This window comes from Lactuca virosa, chromosome 7 (genome assembly GCF_052849685.1).
Source record: "Lactuca virosa cultivar CGN04683 chromosome 7, Lactuca_virosa_CGN04683_v6, whole genome shotgun sequence".
Classification (NCBI taxonomy): domain Eukaryota; kingdom Viridiplantae; phylum Streptophyta; class Magnoliopsida; order Asterales; family Asteraceae; genus Lactuca; species Lactuca virosa.
The window spans coordinates 14,267,144-14,285,506 of NC_136432.1; the positions used below are offsets into that span (position 1 = coordinate 14,267,144).

Below are 18,363 nucleotides of genomic sequence, written 5' to 3' on the forward strand. Positions count from 1 at the left end.
TAGACCCAAATAATTAAAACATAAGGTTTTTCCGAAGGTTTGCAGGGAGTTCTTCAAAACGAACCAGCAAATCAAAGCATAACAGCGCGGGAAGAAGAAGATCATCGCTTTACTCTGTCTCATGGCGGCAAGAGAAGTAGAAGATGCAGCAAAACCTTCGGTGGCGGGTGAAGAATTGGAAGAGGACGATGAACACGATTCAAAAGAGGCGGTGTTTCAGAGATACTTTCTACTAGAATGGAAGGTCGTCAAGTCTATCCTCGACGACATCATTTCCAATGGCCGAGTTGTAGATCTCTCCTCGGTCCACAAGATCCGATCAATTGTATGTTCTAGTTACTAATTAGCATTTCAGATTTCTATTACGTAGTTTCGAAATTGGGATTCGCATTAAACTGATCTTATCAGCTCTTTATGTTCTGGAAAAATTCCGTAACATTATTAGAACTGACGTTATGTTGATAGCATTTTTGGTTATATCGTTGGTTTTTGATGCTTTATTGGAGAACTTTTCACACTGGGTGAAAATGAGCTGCATTTTATATGTTCAGTTACTCATTCACAATTCAAATTCCTATTGGATAGTGTTCGCTATTAGAACTGGAGCTGCTTAGTTCGAGTTTGAAGTGAAATTTGTAGCACCGTAGTTTAAATGTTAGTTGTTCGTGATAATGTTTTGATGTTTTATTGGAAAATTCGTCACTGTTTGTAAAAAAAAAACGAATTGTTTCTTCTGTTACTCTTTAGCATTTCATATCTATGTTGCTTTTCATACAGGTGGACAAATATCAGGAACAAGGACAGCTATTAGAACCATACCTGGAGACCATAATATCTCCCCTGATGCTTATTGTTCGTTCAAGGACACTTGAACAAGGTGTAAAGTCCAATGAACTTCTTGAAGTAATCAAGCCTCTATGTATTATAATTTATTCATTAGTGACAGTTTGTGGGTACAAGGCTGTGATCAGGTTCTTTCCTCATCAAGTTTCTGATCTAGAACCAGCAGTGTCTCTTTTGGAGAAATGTCATGGGACAACTACAGGGACAACATTGAGGCAAGAAAGTACTGGAGAGATGGAGACTAAATGTGTTATACTATTATGGCTATCAATACTTGTATTGGTTCCTTTTGATATATCATCTGTTGATACAAGTATTACAGATGCTCATTCTCTTGAGGCAAATGAACCACCCCCTTTAGTGAGTAGGATATTAGAGATCTCAAAGGAGTACCTTTCAAATGCGGGTCCCATGCAAACTATAGCTGGATTGCTTCTTTCAAAGCTTCTAACACGTCCAGATATGTTGCCTGCTTATACCAGGTTTTTCTCCATCAGGATTCAGACATTACTTAAGTTTTAACTTTATCGTGTTCTGTAAAACAATTCTGAATAGAAGTTGCAGCCACTAAAATGGAGAGATTTTCCAGTTGCTGTGCTAAGCTTACATTTTATACAATTTTTGTTTCTTTTCAGCTTTATTGAATGGACTCACGAAGTTCTATCTTCTGCGACAGAAGATGTAATCCATCATTTCCGTTTACTTGGTGCTGTAGAATCCCTTGCTGCTATTTTCAAGGTCTGTTTTTATATCCATTAGCACATCAATCTCTTTAATAGCTATTCATTTGTAAGATGTTACTATTAGTTTCTGTAAGAAACTACATAACATAAAGGGTTAAATGCAAGAAATAGCAATGTACTTTCATTGATTTGTTTGTTATAGCATCCTGCTATCGTTTATTCTTATTACAGCATTGTACTTTCAAAAATCTACCCACATACATCAATGTCATCCAAATACAAAGCAATTTTCACTAGTTTTCAAAGTATAATGTCCTGAATCCTGATAAGAAAAAAAAAATTTGAAATTACAATGCAATAATTAGGTAGATTTTTCAAAGTACAATGCCTTCATAAGGAAAAAGTTGAATGCACAATGTTGTAATAGAAAGAAATGAAAGTGGGTTGCTATCATATCATACACAAATATATGAAAGTGTTTTGCTATTTCTTGCATTAAGTCCTAATATAAATATAGTGTAGCCTACTAATGTGAATCATGGCATATATCAAGCTAAATCTAATGCCTTATACCTTACTCCCTATCCTGCTGTTTGTTTTATTTTATGGTTTTTTGAGCTTGCCTTATAATCTTTATATGTTAGAGTGGAAGCCGGAAAGCATTACTTGATATTGTTCCTGTTGTTTGGAATGACACATCAGTCTTGATCAAGTCTACCCCTGCAGCTCGTAGTCCTTTACTTCGCAAATATTTAATAAAATTAACACAACGAATGGGGCTCACTAGTCTACCCCATCGTCCAACAACCTGGCGCTATGTGGTAAGAGATTTGAATTATCTTCAGTTATTAATCTTAATAACATGCATGATATCATAATCTACTGAATGAACTTAGGAAGAAGAGGGACTTATATTCTGATATTGCTTTCTTTTCTTTCAATGTAGGGTAAACACACTACACTTGGAAAGAATATATTACAAAATGCATCACTAACTGATCACAGTCATGCATCCAATTTTGGTTCATCCAATTCAGAACAAAATTCCTACCCTCAAAATGAAGAGATGGATGTTCCTGATATTATTGAAGAGATCATCGAGTTGCTATTGTCTGGATTAAAAGATACCGTAGGTTTATAAAATGTTTTTAGAGGTGTTAAAAATAGTAAACCATTCTCTAATTATTTGTATTTCTTATGATTGACTTTCAGGATACTGTTGTTCGTTGGTCTGCTGCAAAAGGTATCGGGCGTATAACTTCACGTCTTACATATACCCTAGCAGAGGAAGTCCTTTTGTCTGTATTAGAACTATTTTCACCTGGTGAGGTATGGAAAAACACACTCTTGCTTTTTAATTACTGTGTAGTTATAAGCCATGTTATCTTATACTTTTCATTTATTCTTTAGGGTGATGGATCATGGCATGGTGGATGCTTGGCATTGGCTGAGCTGGCACGTAGAGGGTTACTCTTACCTGTTAGCCTTCCTAAAGTCGTACCTGTTGTAATTAAGGTTCTCTACTTGTCAAGTACCTATTTATAGCATTATACTCTCAATTTTTTTCTTATTAGGACATTAACCTTAAAAATCTATCCAATTATACCAGTGAAAATCGCTTTGTATTCGGATGGAATTGCTATAAATGGATAGAATTTCTGCTGTAAATTGAAAAAATGAAAAATATACAAATCAATGAAAGTACATTGCTATTTCTTAACCCATAAGCTATATGATTACCTTTTGTTTGTAGGCACTGCATTATGATGTAAGAAGAGGTCCACATAGTATTGGATCACATATCCGTGATGCTGCTGCTTATGTTTGCTGGGCATTTGGTCGTGCATATAGTCACACTGACATGAAGGGCATACTGGATCAACTTGCACCACATCTTTTAATAATTGCATGTTATGATCGTGAGGTGCCAACTAACACTTTTTCGTGATTTATAATTTTATATCATATTGTTGCATGTTTAGTCCACTTAATGGAATAATTGTTGTATCGTATGTAATGAATTTTGCAGGTTAATTGTAGAAGAGCAGCTGCAGCTGCTTTTCAGGAAAATGTTGGGAGACAAGGGAATTATCCTCATGGAATTGACATTGTGAATACGGCTGATTATTTTGCACTTTCTTCACGTGTCAATTCTTACCTTCATGTTGCTGTCATCATAGCTGAATATGATGGCTACCTTTATCCATTCATGGAGGAACTTCTTTTTAACAAGATTTGTCACTGGGTATGTTCGTTTCTCCATTAACTTTTTTTAGCTTGCTGAATGTGAAGAAATTAGACCATTTTGCACATACTGTAAATTCTTACCATCGTTTTTTCAGTTATATTTTAAAGATAATATATTCATAAAACACATTATACAAATAGCACTTAGGGCTGTTTCTTTTTTACCTTAATGGGTCTTGATCTGGAAAGCTATACATGGCTGATGACTGTTTCTTTTTTACTTAATCTAGACTGAATGGTTAAATGGGTTAAGCCAAAAAACTTGGCTTAATGTATTAAGACACTAACCCTTTACTCATTTGCCCTTCTCTTTTTCTCCCACGATAAAATTGATGAATATTGTGAAATTTGATTTTTGGAATGGAAGGGTTAAATGGTCATTTAGTCTCAATCTAGAAAAGAAACAGATCTTATGTATACAACATGTTATCCAGATAAACATCGATACCCGTTTAGCCACTAATAGGAAAAGAAAGAAACAGGGTTAAATGGTCATGTAGTCTCATTCATTTGTTTTTTTATGTTTGTATGTTTTCCTCCTATTGTTGGTACTTCTAAGCATTCAACTAACTCACAAGTAATATTTCAGGAAAAAGGATTGAGAGAACTTGCCTCAAATGCTTTATCAGTTCTTGTGAAGTATGATCCAGAATATTCTGCGAATTTTGCACTTGAGAAGTTAATCCCATGCACTTTGGCTTCTGATTTATGCATGCGACATGGGGCCACATTGGCAGTTGGAGAGCTTGTATTAGCTCTACATAACTGTGGTTATGCTCTTCCATTAGGTTTGTACCCTTTGCACATTTAAATAGTTGAATCCAAAAAACATCAAATAAGAACATGCAGCAAATAGCAATGTGCTTTACTCTTTTTTTCCCAGTATAGACAGTGTACTTTATCTTTACCCATAATAGCAATGCTCTTTCATTTATATCTTTTGTTCAAATTTGTGATTACAGATAAGCAGAAAGTTGTTGCTGGTGTAGTCCCTGCAATTGAGAAAGCAAGATTGTATAGGGGAAAAGGTGGAGAGATAATGCGAGCTGCAGTTTCCAGGTTTATTGAGTGTATTTCTATCGTGAACATAACTTTAACAGAAAAAATAAAAAGAAGTCTGCTTGATACTCTTAATGAGAATTTGAGGCATCCCAATGCTCAAATACAGGTAATTCTGTCTACCAAGTTTTTTATTTACCAACTAACTTTTTATAATTTCAAGTCTTCAACTCCTAATATCCTTCCTTTTTTTCTAATATGTGCAGAATGCTGCCAATGAAGCTTTCAAACATTTTGTTCCAACGTATTTTGCTAAAACAAAAGATAAAGGGACATTTGATATTACCCTAAGGTATCTGGAGCAGTTGACTGATGCAAATGTAGCTGTGAGAAGAGGATCTGCATTGGCAATTGGGGTTTTACCCTTTGAGTTTCTTGCCACAAGGTGGAAGATTGTGCTTCAAAAGCTTTGCAGATCTTGTGAAATCGAGGTAACTTTTTATTGATGAAATTCCCTGTTAATTGAAATTAGGGGTAGATGCTAGAAATAACAAGGTACTTCTATTTATTTGTTTATTGTAGCATTGTATTTAGAAAAGTTTTACCCTGTTTTAGCAATTTTGTCCAACTACAATGCATTTTCACTTCTATAATAAAGAAATAAATGGAAGTAGATTGCTATTTTAATGTATTTACCCCTTCTTTATAAGGCATTGCACTTTGAAAACATATCCAATCATGACATTGTATTTCCAAATTTGTTTTCTTCTTAGGACATTGTACTTTAAAAATTTTATCCAATTATAGCAGTGAAAGGGTCTTTGTATTTGGATCACATTGCTATAACTGGGTTGATTACCTGATTCTACAAAGTACAATGTTGTAATGGGAAAAAATGAAAGTAAAAATGCTATAATAAATAAATAAATAAAAGTATGATCCTATTTCTAGCATTTACCTATGAAAAAAAAGTTAAAAAGTATAATGTTAAAATAAATAAATGAAAGTACGTTGCTATTTCATGTAGATATGCCTAGAAACCAGTTGATGAATATCTTATTTGCGTGACTAGGATAACCCAGAAGATAGGGATGCTGAAACTCGGGTAAATTCCGTTAAAGGACTTGTATTAGTGTGTGAAACACTCACCAATACTACAGAATCTTCCGGATTCCAACAAGATGAGTACACCTCTCTTTTTACAACAATAAAAACCCAAGTGATGCAAAGTTTATTGAATGCACTTGAAGATTACTCTGTTGATAACAGAGGTGATGTTGGGTCTTGGGTTCGTACAGCTGCAATGAATGGGCTTGAGAAATGTACATATATTTTATGCAAGAGAGATAAATCAGTTGGAAATGAGACCCCAGTTCCACTTTTTGATGCTGATATTGCAACCAAATTAGTTGGAGGAATTGTTAAACAAGCGTTGGAAAAGATGGATAGGTTAAGAGAAGTGGCTGCAAAAGTTCTTCAAAGGATTTTATATAATGATGTTGTTTTTGTTCCTCTAATACCATATAGAGAAAAACTAGAAAAACTTGTCCCCAAGGATGGTGATTTGAAGTGGGGGGTAAGCTAGTGGATTTTTTATTTTATTTTTTTGGAAATGACAGAACAGGTTGTACTGTATTTGACATGCCTGAGATTGAGACTGACGTCAATGAGACAAAACTAGAAAAAAGTGCATTTTTTTGTCCCATTGATGTCAGTCTCAATCCTACTCCATTGCATAACAAACACAGTACAATATATGAGACATGTGGGACCCTATTGATGTATTTGTGTCTTGTATTAACAAAAAAACCATCATGACAGGTACCAAGTTGTTCTTTCCCTCGCTTCGTTAAGTTGCTTGAGTTTGATTGTTACAGTAAATATGTTGCGTCAGGGTTAGTAATTTCCATGGGTGGATTAGAAGATTCTTTGAAAAAGGTTTCACTTGGTTGTTTGTTAGATTATCTTGAAGCTATTAAAGTTAAAGACAAGAGTGAAACAAACGCCAGAGAATCGAGCTTGTCAAATAACATTCTCTGGGTTCTTCACAAGTACAAAAGACGCGACAGAGTCATAATTCCCACCTTGAAGGTATTATTGTTTCACACCATAAACTTCAACTTTATATATTGTATCAACACAACAAACACCCAAAAGGATGTTACTAAAATCATGTGGTGCTGTTTTCAGACTATAGAGATTCTTTTCAGCAAAAGGATCTTCTTACACATGGAGGTTAGTCCACTAGTGTATCAGTTGCTTCCATATAAGTCAAATGATGCGTAACATGTTATGTCATGTGATGTGTAAGAAATGGGGCCTACGTGTTGGTATTAAGGTGAGGTGTGGATAATGATTTGCAGGGTCAGACGGGAGTATTTTGTGGGGGTGTTCTGGAATGTCTTGCTACCGAGTTGAAAGGAACAAAGGACTTCTCCAAGTTATATGCTGGCATTGCTATTCTTGGATACATTGCTTCAATTTCAGAGCCTCCTAATACCCAGGCTTTCGCTCATCTTCTGTCTTTCCTTACCCATCGATATCCCAAGGTATGTGCTTTTTTTTTTTTTTCTTATTTAGACATTCTACAATGGTGTAATTAGGAAGAAATGAATGCTATAAATAATAACCGAATCAGTAAAAAGTGAATTGTTATTTTTTTTTTTCATTTAACAATCTTTTATTCCTTTGGTAATTCCTGTTGACAGATTCGAAAGGCTTGTGCTGAGCAAGTTTATCTTGTTCTTATACAAAACGGGGAGGTTGTGGGTGAGGAAAATTTAGAGAATGCAATGGAAATAGTTTCTGAATGTTGTTGGGAAGGTGACGCGGAGGAAGCAAAACGACAAAGATTAAAACTATGTGAAATTGCGAATATAGAAATGGGACAAATTCTTATGCATACCTCAAGGACATCAAGTACATCATCATCATCATCATCATCACAGCAGAAGCCTAAAACTAATGATGAAAATGCATCATACTCATCGTTAGTAGGATCTGCTGGATTTTGAAAGCTTTTTAATTCAATTCAATTTCATAATGTATGTCAAACCTTTTTGAAAAAGTTTTTTTTTTTTTTTTTTAGAAATTATATTTGAATTTAATGAGTGATATCATTACTTTTGCTCGTTCTAATATTTTTTCATTTAATTTTTATTTAACAAACCGGCCAAGAATCTCCGTTCTTCTGGAGTAGCCAAACAAGTTCCAGTGGGTTCAGTTTGTCAAACGGCTATTTTTTTTTTAAACAACTATTTTATAGTGTTAAAATACCATAGTTTATGCTAGTTTACATATACAAGCTTTCAAGCATAAAAAGAAAATTAAAAATGGCCAAGAACACCGATCATCTATATGGACACGTCCTTCAAATGGCTTTAGCGTTAATGGAAGAAATAGCAAACCGAATATAATACGTTGGTTTTAATTATTATTATGTAGTTTTTAATTTTTTTAGTTTAAATTAATGAAATTTCCGATTTTACTAATCATACAACAGCAAATTGTTTTTTAGGTGGTTATCTTGTCTCTATCTAAAAGATAATCAAAACGATAAATCCCCGTTGAAAAATTGGTCAGTTTGTGATTATCCCTAAACCAGAATATTAATATCAACCAGTTAACTTTCGAATATAAATATTCATGTATTCAAATATAAATATGTATAAAATACACTTCTGATCTGGTCAACGTTAGAATCTTCAAACCACAAACCAAACCATGAAGCATGAACTATCTCAAGTTTTATTTTTTTGTTTTATTCCTTAAACCAACCGAATTGTAGTAAATTTATTGGGCCGGCTTATCTAGTTTTGACCACATCTCAACACCCCTTATTCAATATAACACGACCTATCATCATTTTCAAGATAAATAAATAAAACAAGTTGACAATTTACAAACATCAAAGAGAAGCATAAAAGTTACGAGGAAATCCCACATATCCAATTATAATCATATATTATGAACACACCAACAAAAGCATATATGGTCCAAAAACCCAAACTATATAATATATCATTAAAACGTGATGAAAATAATATCAAACCATGTGAAAATGTGTACAAATTGGAAGCCAAAATTCTCAATCAATTCTATCATTATTCATACCAACGTAACGTCACAAATAATTTAAAACCTCTCCCTCACTTTTAAATTTTAATCTTATCAATCATATTCCTCCTCTTTAATATTACAAGGTGGGCCCGGCCCATCCCACTACGAGCTTAGCCATGGGAAAACCTTGGGAGATGTGGGCAATCGCCCTGTAAGAACTTCCACTCCAGTCTCAGTTACCTGAAAACATAATTATTTTTTAAATAAATAAAATAATAAAAATCATAATAATTTAACAAATTGATTTATAATAAGTGTAGCAGCCATATACCAAGAGAGTATGCTCAAACTGAGCGCTGCGCTTGCCATCGGCGGTGACAGCTGTCCAACCATCGGGCCACATTCTGTCACGCCAGACACCTAAAAAATATATATATATATATTAATTATATTATATTTTAAGTAAATAGAAATTGGAAAGCATTTATTTTGTATTTTTTTTAGAAAATTACCAGTATTTATCATAGGCTCGATAGTGAAGGTTTGTCCAGCTTTCATCACACCAACGGTTTTATTTCCTACTTCATGTTAAGGTCACGATACCAATAAACCAAAGGAATGGAATGGAATAAACAAGGCAACGGAATGGAATAAGTCATTACATTCCATGATCATGTTTGATTGGCATATGGCATGTAGGAATTACATGCCTTCTAGAATGGTAACAAACAGATTCTTTCATTCCGATGGAATGAATCATTCCATTCCTTCCTTGATGCCACTATACTAAACACTAGAACGCTAATTTTAGGATACTGGCATAATGGGGTATGTTTGGTGCACAATGGAAGAGTTCTCCGATACCATGCCCGCAATAGGATTTCACCTGAAATTTAAAAGAATAAACATCTTCGGAATCAATGCAAACAGAAGAGGGGAATATATAAATAAATAAGTTGTATAAATTATTACCACAGATAAGCCTGCCATGGTAGCATGTCGATTTATAATTTCCCCAATTTCACGAAAGCGTACTCCAGGTTTCACTTAAGATAACAAGCAATAAATAAAAGATATTAGGAAGTCAAGTGTTTGGTATGAAGGAATGGAACTGTTGAATCCCATCAAAATAATGATGAGTAATACTTACCGATAGCTATTGCTTTTTCCAAGCACTCGTAAGTACATTTGACCAACTGTAGAGATGCCTCATCAACATTACCAACAAAATAAGTTTCATTCAGGTCACCTAAAACAAAAATGTAATCAATGTTGTCAACTGCATATAAACCTCTCAACAATGGAATAAGATAAAGAACCTCACCATGGACTCCTTTATAATAAACAGTTACATCAATATTCACAATATCTCCATCTTCCAATTTCCTGCATCAAAAAATTACAATTTTTTTTTTAAAACTTGGAATTACAAATTCTTGAAATTTGATACATTGATCCCATTATATCATGATTCATGAATGAAGATCAGAAGTAATTAATCAAAGATTTAAATTACTGAAACATTGTATTTGGAAAAAATCTACCTAATTATAGCAATAAATATTGTTCTGTATTTGGATGCCATTGCTATAATCAGGAAGATTTTTCTAAGTACAATAATGTGATCAAGAAAAAATGACAACAGGATATTATAACAAACATATCAATGAAAGTACATTGCTATTTTTTGCATTTTAAAATATGATGATGTGAATTAATGGCACAATAGAAAGACATGGAAGTAGGATGCTGCAATAAACACGAACTTAAAACATGCTTAAATGCAAGAAATGGCAACATATTTTTCATTTCTTTCTAATTTCTATTAAAGTATTGTACTTTGAAAAATCTACCCAATCATAGCAATATCATCCAAATACAAATGCTATTATCAGAAAGTTTTTTCAAGGTATAGATTCCTAATAAGAAAAAAAAATGAAAGTATAATGCTATAACTGGGTAGATTTGTACACGCCTTAATAAGATAAAAAAAATTCTAAAATGAAAGTAAGATGCTATAACACATGAATAAATTAAAGTATGTTGCTATTTCTTGCATTTAGCCCTTTAATAAAGACAATCTAAATTAATAGCATTATAAAAAAAGAAAGGATAAGGTAGATAGATACCTTCCATCTGGAATCCCATGGCAGATTACTTCATTAACAGACCTGTGGACACAACAAGGATTCATGTTTAATGAAAAGAAAGTAGGATACATGGGATTGGAAAATCAAGTACACAGAAGTACCTACGTGCAGCAAGATTTTGGAAAGAAATGATAATTTAATGGAGATGGATATGCTCCTGCAGTGAGCAATTGTAAATTTAATCAGTGTAACTTTCAATTATAAATTTATAATAAGAATACATTTCATTTTTTTTTAAAAAGAATGATGAATTACATATATCCACATACCAGCAGCAATGGTTGCTTCATGGACAACAGCATCAATTTCATCAGTAGTCACACCAGGACGCACAACACGAGCAGCTGCATCTAAAACTTCTCTTGCTATCTGTGAAATAATAAATAATTTTAATAACTTATACCCTCTTGAACTATAACTGATGATTTTACTACTTGCTCAAGATTTGTAATAAACTTACTCGGCTAGTTTCTCTCATTCTCTCAATTTGCTCTGGAGTTTTTATCTTCAGAAAACAAAAGCATTTGAAAAGACCATTAGATCACCATAAATAAAGAAAAAAGCTCTCCAACATGAATAGAAACAATAGATTACCTCAACAACATGTTGCAGATCACTAATAGGCTCGATTTTTGGAGTTCCCTACAAAGTTACACGTTTAATATCATCAGAAAAATACATCTAATGAATATAAAATGTCTGCAAACATATCAAAGAATATATATATATATATATATATATATATATAAGCATGCATCAATGTTCACAAAGTAGAAGCTTATTACAAAAATATAGTCATGAATCATGATGTTAATGACTTACATCAACTGCCCAATCAGGTAGCTCAATTCCTGCAGGTATTACACGTTTTTTTGATATGGGATAAGGCCTTAATGGTCTGCAAAAATATTAGGAAATATGAAAAAGATAGTTCAGATAAAACGTGCTAAAAAGAATATGAAGCTTTGTCTAAAACAATACCCTGTCCAATCAAAATGAGGAATTTGTGCTGTTCGAGACTGTCCTTTCCTAATACAATAAAGCCAACCATCACTTGGTGAGGCTATATTAAGTTCCCATGGATTGCTTGCTCCAACTGATGATAACTTTGCTTTCAAATGAACTGATTTATGAGAGCTCCATGATGCCTTGAAACAGTCTTGAGTGCTGATAAGAGTAACAATTATGTTAATATTTAACATGGACATATCTTCAACTACATAGCACAAAAATATGTTGCATGTGAATTCTATATAAACTTGCAGTGATAATAAAGTTTGATGATGACTAAAGTGTACTTGAGGTACTTAAATGGTAAGGTAAATGGCCAGTACTAATGATAAAAATAGGGCACAAGAGTAACAAACCAGAAAGCAGCGCCTTCACGTGGAAGCTTCAATTCAACACATTTTGGACACCTGAAATAAGTTGAAAGGGGAATGAAGTTAGCATACGAATAATGTAAGCAAAAGCAACTGGAACAATCAATTCATGAGTTCCTATGTTACTTGATTGATTCGGTACAGTTTCATCCTTTTATATAAACCCTAAAACTTCCTAACGCAAAATTGGTAGTTACGGATTTCATATACGTAGTGCTTCGACCAATTTGTAATACAATTATCAAATCATTCTCGCAGTTTTTTCAGCAACAACACTCTTGAAGTTTAAAAGTGATATGATTAACATCCAAATCGAAGTGCATCTTTTTTCTGAGAATATTGAACGAATTCACGTGACTTGAAGCAAGTAAATTTCAAAATCGTACGCAAATACATAAATACGTACTGAAGATGAGCAGGCTTGCCACATTTAACACATGATAAACCACTCTCCGTAGCATCTGTCCCTGCCATGACTATCAGCTGAGCTTCAAGAATTGAATTAATTCCAGTGTAAGTAACGACAACCGAGATTGTTATGAGATGAATTCACAAATCGAAAATTAAACTTGCCTTATGAAACGAATTTGAATGATAATTTAGTAGAGATAGAGAGAGACTAGGGTTTGCAGACAATAACCGAGAGTTGGTGATTTGTTAGCGGCGGCCCGATGTAATACAGCCGAGGGGTTTTGTTGAGCTTCAGTGAAACTTTTGCTTGGGGTGCTTTTTGTAATTATGTAAACTCTATCGGCTTTGGTAAGCTTTGTATTTTTAAATGTTCTTTGATTTGGAATTGCAGTTTTTTTTAAGTATTTTTTAAGGCATCTCCAACCTGCCTTCAAACTTCATTTATTCTTTCATTTCTTCTCCTATTCTTTTCCAACTTTACCTCATTTTTACCTCCATTTTGAAGATATGAATAGTATTCTCCCATATACGGAGGAATATTATTCATATCTATAAAAATGAAGGTAAAGTTTGGTTGTCAATTTTAGTTTCTCTCATTTTTATTTTATACATTTCTAGTTTATTTTATCCACTAATTATAATTTAAATGCTATATTTAATATTTATAATATCATGTTATATACTAATTTATATTAATTAATCATAAATATAGAGTTTAATTAGTAGAGGGGTGTATTTGACAATATATATAAGTTATAAAAATGAAATATTCTAGGAATATACTTTTTAGGGTAAAAAATGGGGTAGGAAATGGAGTAGGGTTAGAGATGAAACACTATTTATTCCATTTTTTGCTTCATTTATGGGGGGGGGGGAGGAGGAAATGGAGATGGTTTGGAGATGGTCTAAGGGTCAACAATAACATTATATATACTGGCTAACGAATTATACTAATGTATACAAAATTCCAGGCTATATTGTAAATATGTATGTCGTATTGCAATCAAACGATTGCAACTCTATTATGTAACCGGCTCTCTTGAGCCTATAAATAGGGCATTTGCCCATATGAAATAAACAAGTTAAGTTTGAGTGTTTAAGACTTGAGTTGATCTCAAAGTTCTTCCTCTGTTGAAATAGTCGTTCTATTTCTGAATAGCAGAGCCCTATCCAAATATACCCAAGATTATTCATATAATCATTCATATAATTTAAACAATCCATCGTCAATCCATCCCGACGCATCATTCAGGTATAATCTTATCATAATCTTTTTATTAATTCCGTCATGTCGTTAATTTTGGTATCAGAGCTAAGTATCGTTCTTATTATGATTATGAATGATAAATCTTTCGTTCATATGAATATATGTTCATCATGCATCATCATAAATATTATTATAAATATTTATCGTTATAAATTCAATGTTTAAAACAATTATTACTATGTACCTACAATTTAGAAACATATTTCGTAAAAAAGTTTTTAATTCTCAGTATGAAAACTTTGACATCATAACCACCATTATAAATATCATAAATAACAAACCCTACCATCCTATTAAAATCTATGATTTTTAGTCGTACCATTGAAAGAAAAGCTAAATTATCATTTTAAAAATTATAATCATGAGTTTTTCAAGTTTAAATATTATTAAACAAGAATTAAAGTTTTTTCGTAAAACATTGAAACAATCTAAAAAATTTCTTTTAAATTTAAAAATAGATTCTAACATATCAATAATTAATTGTATATTCAATATTAAAGCAATACATATAATAAATAATAGTATAAATTGGAAACAAGAAAAAATAAAAAATCTAGAAGATAAAATAACAAAACTAATCTGTTAAATATGTCTCAAGAAATAGAAAATTCACCAATCATTATTAATAACGAAGAAAATGAATCTGGATACACTTTTGATGCTTTAATTAACAAAAATAACATTAATAAAGATGCTATAAAAAATCAAATTTTACACTATCAGAAAAACATAATTTTAGAAACAACTCATTAAAAAATTTCTTTTCTAGAAAAAATATTATATATTATGGAAAAATTATTGGAGAAAAACCAATACCTATAGAATCAACTCAAGGAAATATTATTATACCCATAATAAATAAACAACAAATTAGAAATAGATTATCTAATATTAAAGAAGTAGATAGAATAAAAATTGCTTATATTCATATATTGTAACATCCCAATTTTCAGGTCCAAAAATTTCTTTTTAATTAACCAACACATAAAAACATTCATAAGAAAATACTGTGAAAACACATCATCTCATAAAACAATGTATCATGTCTGAAAACCCAAGCCATAGAATAATAACATATCAGAGTACAATCCCAGAAAACTCCATGCGGAAATCATATGTGTGTGTGTGATGCGATGCTACGCCGCCGACTCCTTCCCCTTAGACGAAGAGGTACCTGAAACCAAAACCAAAACCGTAAGCACAAAGCTTAGTGAGTTCCCCCATCATACCACATACCATACAATATCATCGGTATCTCTCAACCGGTAATCATCATCGGTATCTTTCAACCGGTAACCAACATCAGTATCTTTCAACCGGTAATCGTCATCGGTATCTTTCAACCGATAACCATCATCGGTATCTTTCAACCGGTAATCGTCATCGGTATCTTTCAACCGGTAACCATCATCAGTATCTTTCAACCGGTAACCATCATCGGTATCTTTCAACCGGTAACCATCATCGGTATCTTTCAACCGGTAACCATCATCGGTATCTTTCAACCGGTAACTGGGGACTATTCCACCCCCTACCACTAGCATACAACAGCAAGGTACAATCATACAGTCAGGCATATCCGGGTACTGACCTACCCCACGGCCCTAAGGGCCGCTGTCAGGGATCCTAATCCATACTATACACGTAACATATTATGCAGATAATACTCGTGACCAAAGCACATAACCAAACCAAGATAGTTATCACAAAGACAATCATCTTACAAATACTCCTCTTTGGTGGGCCGGCATTGTGGCCTTAGACCCACCCCTACTGGAAGGTAACTCACCTCAATGTCGTGCAGTGTTTGAATTATCCTCGGCGCACAAGTCGATTCCCTTCGACTCCTCGATCCCTACACGACGACCTTCAAGTCAACACACAGCCAGTACAACCCTTAATAGGGTCAGTCCAAGTCTAGTCAAAGTCAACTTCAAGTTGACCCGACTCGCCGAGTTGGGCCGTCAACTCGTCGAGTCCCTCACCTTTTACTCATCCTTATCCATGACCCGACTCGTCGAGTTGGGCCGTCAACTCGACGAGTTCCTCCCTCACATGAATATCGCATGAAACTCATCCGACTCGCCGAGTTGATGAACAACTCGTCGAGTTCACCTTCATCTGATGAACAAGTTATGTCCTCGACTCGCCGAGTTGATGAACAACTCATCGAGTTCATCTTCATCCTTAAGAAGATTGCCTTGGACTCGCCGAGTCTGTTCTAGCACTCGTCGAGTCCCATGAACTCCAGGTCTAAAATCACGTCCAATACATTGGGTAACTCTTCCTGTCCGATTACAACCCTTCTAACACTCAACTGGGTTCCTTTGACTCTCAATAGATATGGGGCTCAAAGCCTCAGACTCGTCGAGTCCAAGAACGGACTCGCCGAGTCAGTCATGTCCACACTCTAAATCCTTGAATTCTGATGTACAAGCTTTGATCAAAAGATAGATCCAAGCTTCTGTAATCGATCTAGCACGTAAAGTTACAAACTTTACGTGCTTGTATGGGACTTTGAGCTCAAAAAGACATAAAACAAGCTCTTAAGATGCATGGGGCCTTTCATGGGTGCAAAAGCAGTCCCCAACTGCCTTGTGACTCCTTTAATGACGTGATTCAGAAGCTCTAACCCCCAACCATGTTTGCAATCATGGTTGTCCATCAAAAGTGGCTTATAAAAGCCCTAAATCTCCCCAAAAAGGGATCTAACAAATGAAAGAGCAAGGTTACAGTTTTTACCTTCAATGAACTGTAGAAGGTGCACAAACTCGGGTTCCCTTGGTCTTTACTTGCTTCCTCAAGCCTTTCTCCTTCCTTCTTAAGACCACAAGCACCAAAATCCACCAACAAGGCTTAGATTGCTTCAATAACGGCTAGGGTTTCAATGAGAGGTGTTCTGGGAGCATAAGGGACGTTGTGGCCGTCATAACATTGTTTAAATAAGGTGCAAACCCTCGGATTAGGGTTTTTGTCCAGTCAGAGTCTACTCGTCGAGTCCGGGACCCGACTCGACGAGTCCATCACTTAAATCTCGCGCCTCATCCCGCTTCTACTCGGCGAGTTGGTCCTTCCACTCGCCGAGTCCAAGGCCAAAAATGCAAAAATACTTAAATAAAAATATATTCCAAGAACCAGGTGCTACAAATCTCCCCCACTTATTTTAGACTTCGTCCTCGAAGTCTGCTGCTCGATCCTGGAACAGCTCTGGGTAATGCTCCATCATCTCATCCACCGGCTCCCAAGTCCATTCCGAGCCCTTCCGGTGCTACCATTGCACCTTTACCAGCTTAACCCTTTTGTTCCTCATATCCTTCGACTTCCGGTCAAGGATTGCTACAGGTCGCTCAATGTAATTCAGGCTGTCATCGACCTGAATATCCTCTAAGGGTACTACTACTGAGTCATCCACCGGGCACTTCCGCAGCTGAGAGACGTGGAAAGTGCTGTGGATATGACAGAGTTCGGCTGGCAGATCCAACCTGTAAGCCACCTTGCCCACCCGGGCTATAACCCTGAAGGGTCCAATATACCTGGGACCCAACTTGCCCCGCTTCCTGAATCGGATGACGCCCTTCCATGGCGACACCTTCAGGAGAACCATATCCCCGACCTGAAACTCCAGGTCCGATCGGCGCTTGTCGGCATAACTTTTCTGCCGACTCTGAGCAGTCTGAAGCCTGCTCCTGACCTGCTGGATCCATTCGGTCGTCTTGAGCACTACATCGGTGCTCCCCATGACCCTCTGGCCAACCTCGCCCCAGCATATCGGGGTCCTGCACTTCCTCCCGTACAACATCTCGAAGGGAGGTCGATCGATACTCGTATGATAGCTATTATTATATGAGAACTCCGCCAACGGAAGGTAGGTATCCCAGCTACCTCCGAAGTCTAAAACACATGCCCGCAGCATATCCTCTAGCGTCTGGATGGTCCGCTCGCTCTGACCATCCGTCTGCGGGTGAAAAGCGGTGCTGAAATGCAGGCGAGTACCCAGCTCGTCATGAAACTTCTTCCAAAACCTGGAAGTGAACCGTACATCCCTGTCGGAAATCACTGAAACTGGCACCCCGTGCCGCGACATCACCTCCCTGATATAGATGTCGGCCAACTTCTCGGCCGAGATACTCTCCGGAATCGGAATAAAATGAGCGCTCTTGGTTAATCGATCGACGATGACCCAAATCGAATCCACCCCTCGCGCGGTCCTGGGAAGCTTTGTGATAAAATCCATCGTAATATCCTCCCATTTCCACAGCGGGATATCTAACGGCTGCATCTTGCCGTGTGGCCTCTGGTGCTCGGCCTTGACCTTCCTGCAG

General features: G+C 35.4%; 2 protein-coding genes across 5 annotated transcripts; one reads left to right on the top strand and one right to left on the bottom strand.

The window, feature by feature from the left end:
* TTN1 (ARM repeat superfamily protein) lies at nt 1–7,940 on the top strand. Its single transcript, XM_079060149.1, has 17 exons — nt 1–325; nt 778–1,325; nt 1,479–1,581; nt 2,171–2,347; nt 2,473–2,655; nt 2,739–2,855; nt 2,937–3,041; nt 3,280–3,450; nt 3,556–3,771; nt 4,363–4,561; nt 4,736–4,941; nt 5,039–5,263; nt 5,845–6,348; nt 6,594–6,863; nt 6,963–7,007; nt 7,136–7,321; nt 7,481–7,940. Exons 1-17 carry the CDS (start codon nt 122–124, stop codon nt 7,784–7,786), a joined length of 3,765 nt encoding a protein of 1,254 aa, XP_078916275.1. The 5' UTR covers nt 1–121; the 3' UTR covers nt 7,787–7,940.
* An 821-nt stretch (nt 7,941–8,761) lies between these two features.
* MAP1A (methionine aminopeptidase 1A) lies at nt 8,762–13,098 on the bottom strand. Of its 4 annotated transcripts, none has more exons than XM_079061124.1 (17): nt 12,937–13,096; nt 12,770–12,846; nt 12,349–12,399; nt 11,963–12,148; nt 11,804–11,879; nt 11,576–11,623; nt 11,442–11,486; nt 11,251–11,350; nt 11,087–11,138; nt 10,961–11,002; nt 10,156–10,217; nt 9,982–10,080; nt 9,804–9,877; nt 9,648–9,717; nt 9,344–9,409; nt 9,163–9,251; nt 8,762–9,071 (listed from the first exon to the last, which is right to left on the bottom strand). In XM_079061124.1, the coding sequence occupies exons 2-17, from the start codon at nt 12,835–12,837 to the stop codon at nt 8,994–8,996; spliced, it is 1,206 nt and encodes a 401-aa protein (XP_078917250.1). In that variant the 5' UTR covers nt 12,838–12,846; nt 12,937–13,096; the 3' UTR covers nt 8,762–8,993. The 4 variants fall into 4 exon arrangements, with proteins under 4 accessions (XP_078917250.1, XP_078917251.1, XP_078917248.1 ...); XM_079061125.1 differs by having other exon boundaries at nt 12,770–12,851; XM_079061122.1 differs by having other exon boundaries at nt 9,982–10,217; nt 12,937–13,098.
* Nucleotides 13,099–18,363: the final 5,265 nt, after the last annotated feature.

Bases quoted from the DNA above. Each gene is read 5' to 3' on its own strand.
- TTN1 (XM_079060149.1), top strand. From the start codon at position 122: ATGGCGGCAAGAGAAGTAGAAGATGCAGCAAAACCTTCGGTGGCGGGT. The intron at 4,562-4,735 runs GTTTGTACCCTT...TTGTGATTACAG, and splicing joins TGGTTATGCTCTTCCATTAG to ATAAGCAGAAAGTTGTTGCT. The intron at 7,322-7,480 runs GTATGTGCTTTT...TCCTGTTGACAG, and splicing joins TTACCCATCGATATCCCAAG to ATTCGAAAGGCTTGTGCTGA.
- MAP1A (XM_079061122.1), bottom strand. From the start codon at position 12,837: ATGGCAGGGACAGATGCTACGGAGAGTGGTTTATCATGTGTTAAATGT. The intron at 11,003-11,086 runs GTAGGTACTTCT...TTGTGTCCACAG, and splicing joins TTTCCAAAATCTTGCTGCAC to GTCTGTTAATGAAGTAATCT. The intron at 10,218-10,960 runs GTATCTATCTAC...TTTTTGATGCAG, and splicing joins CATGGGATTCCAGATGGAAG to GAAATTGGAAGATGGAGATA.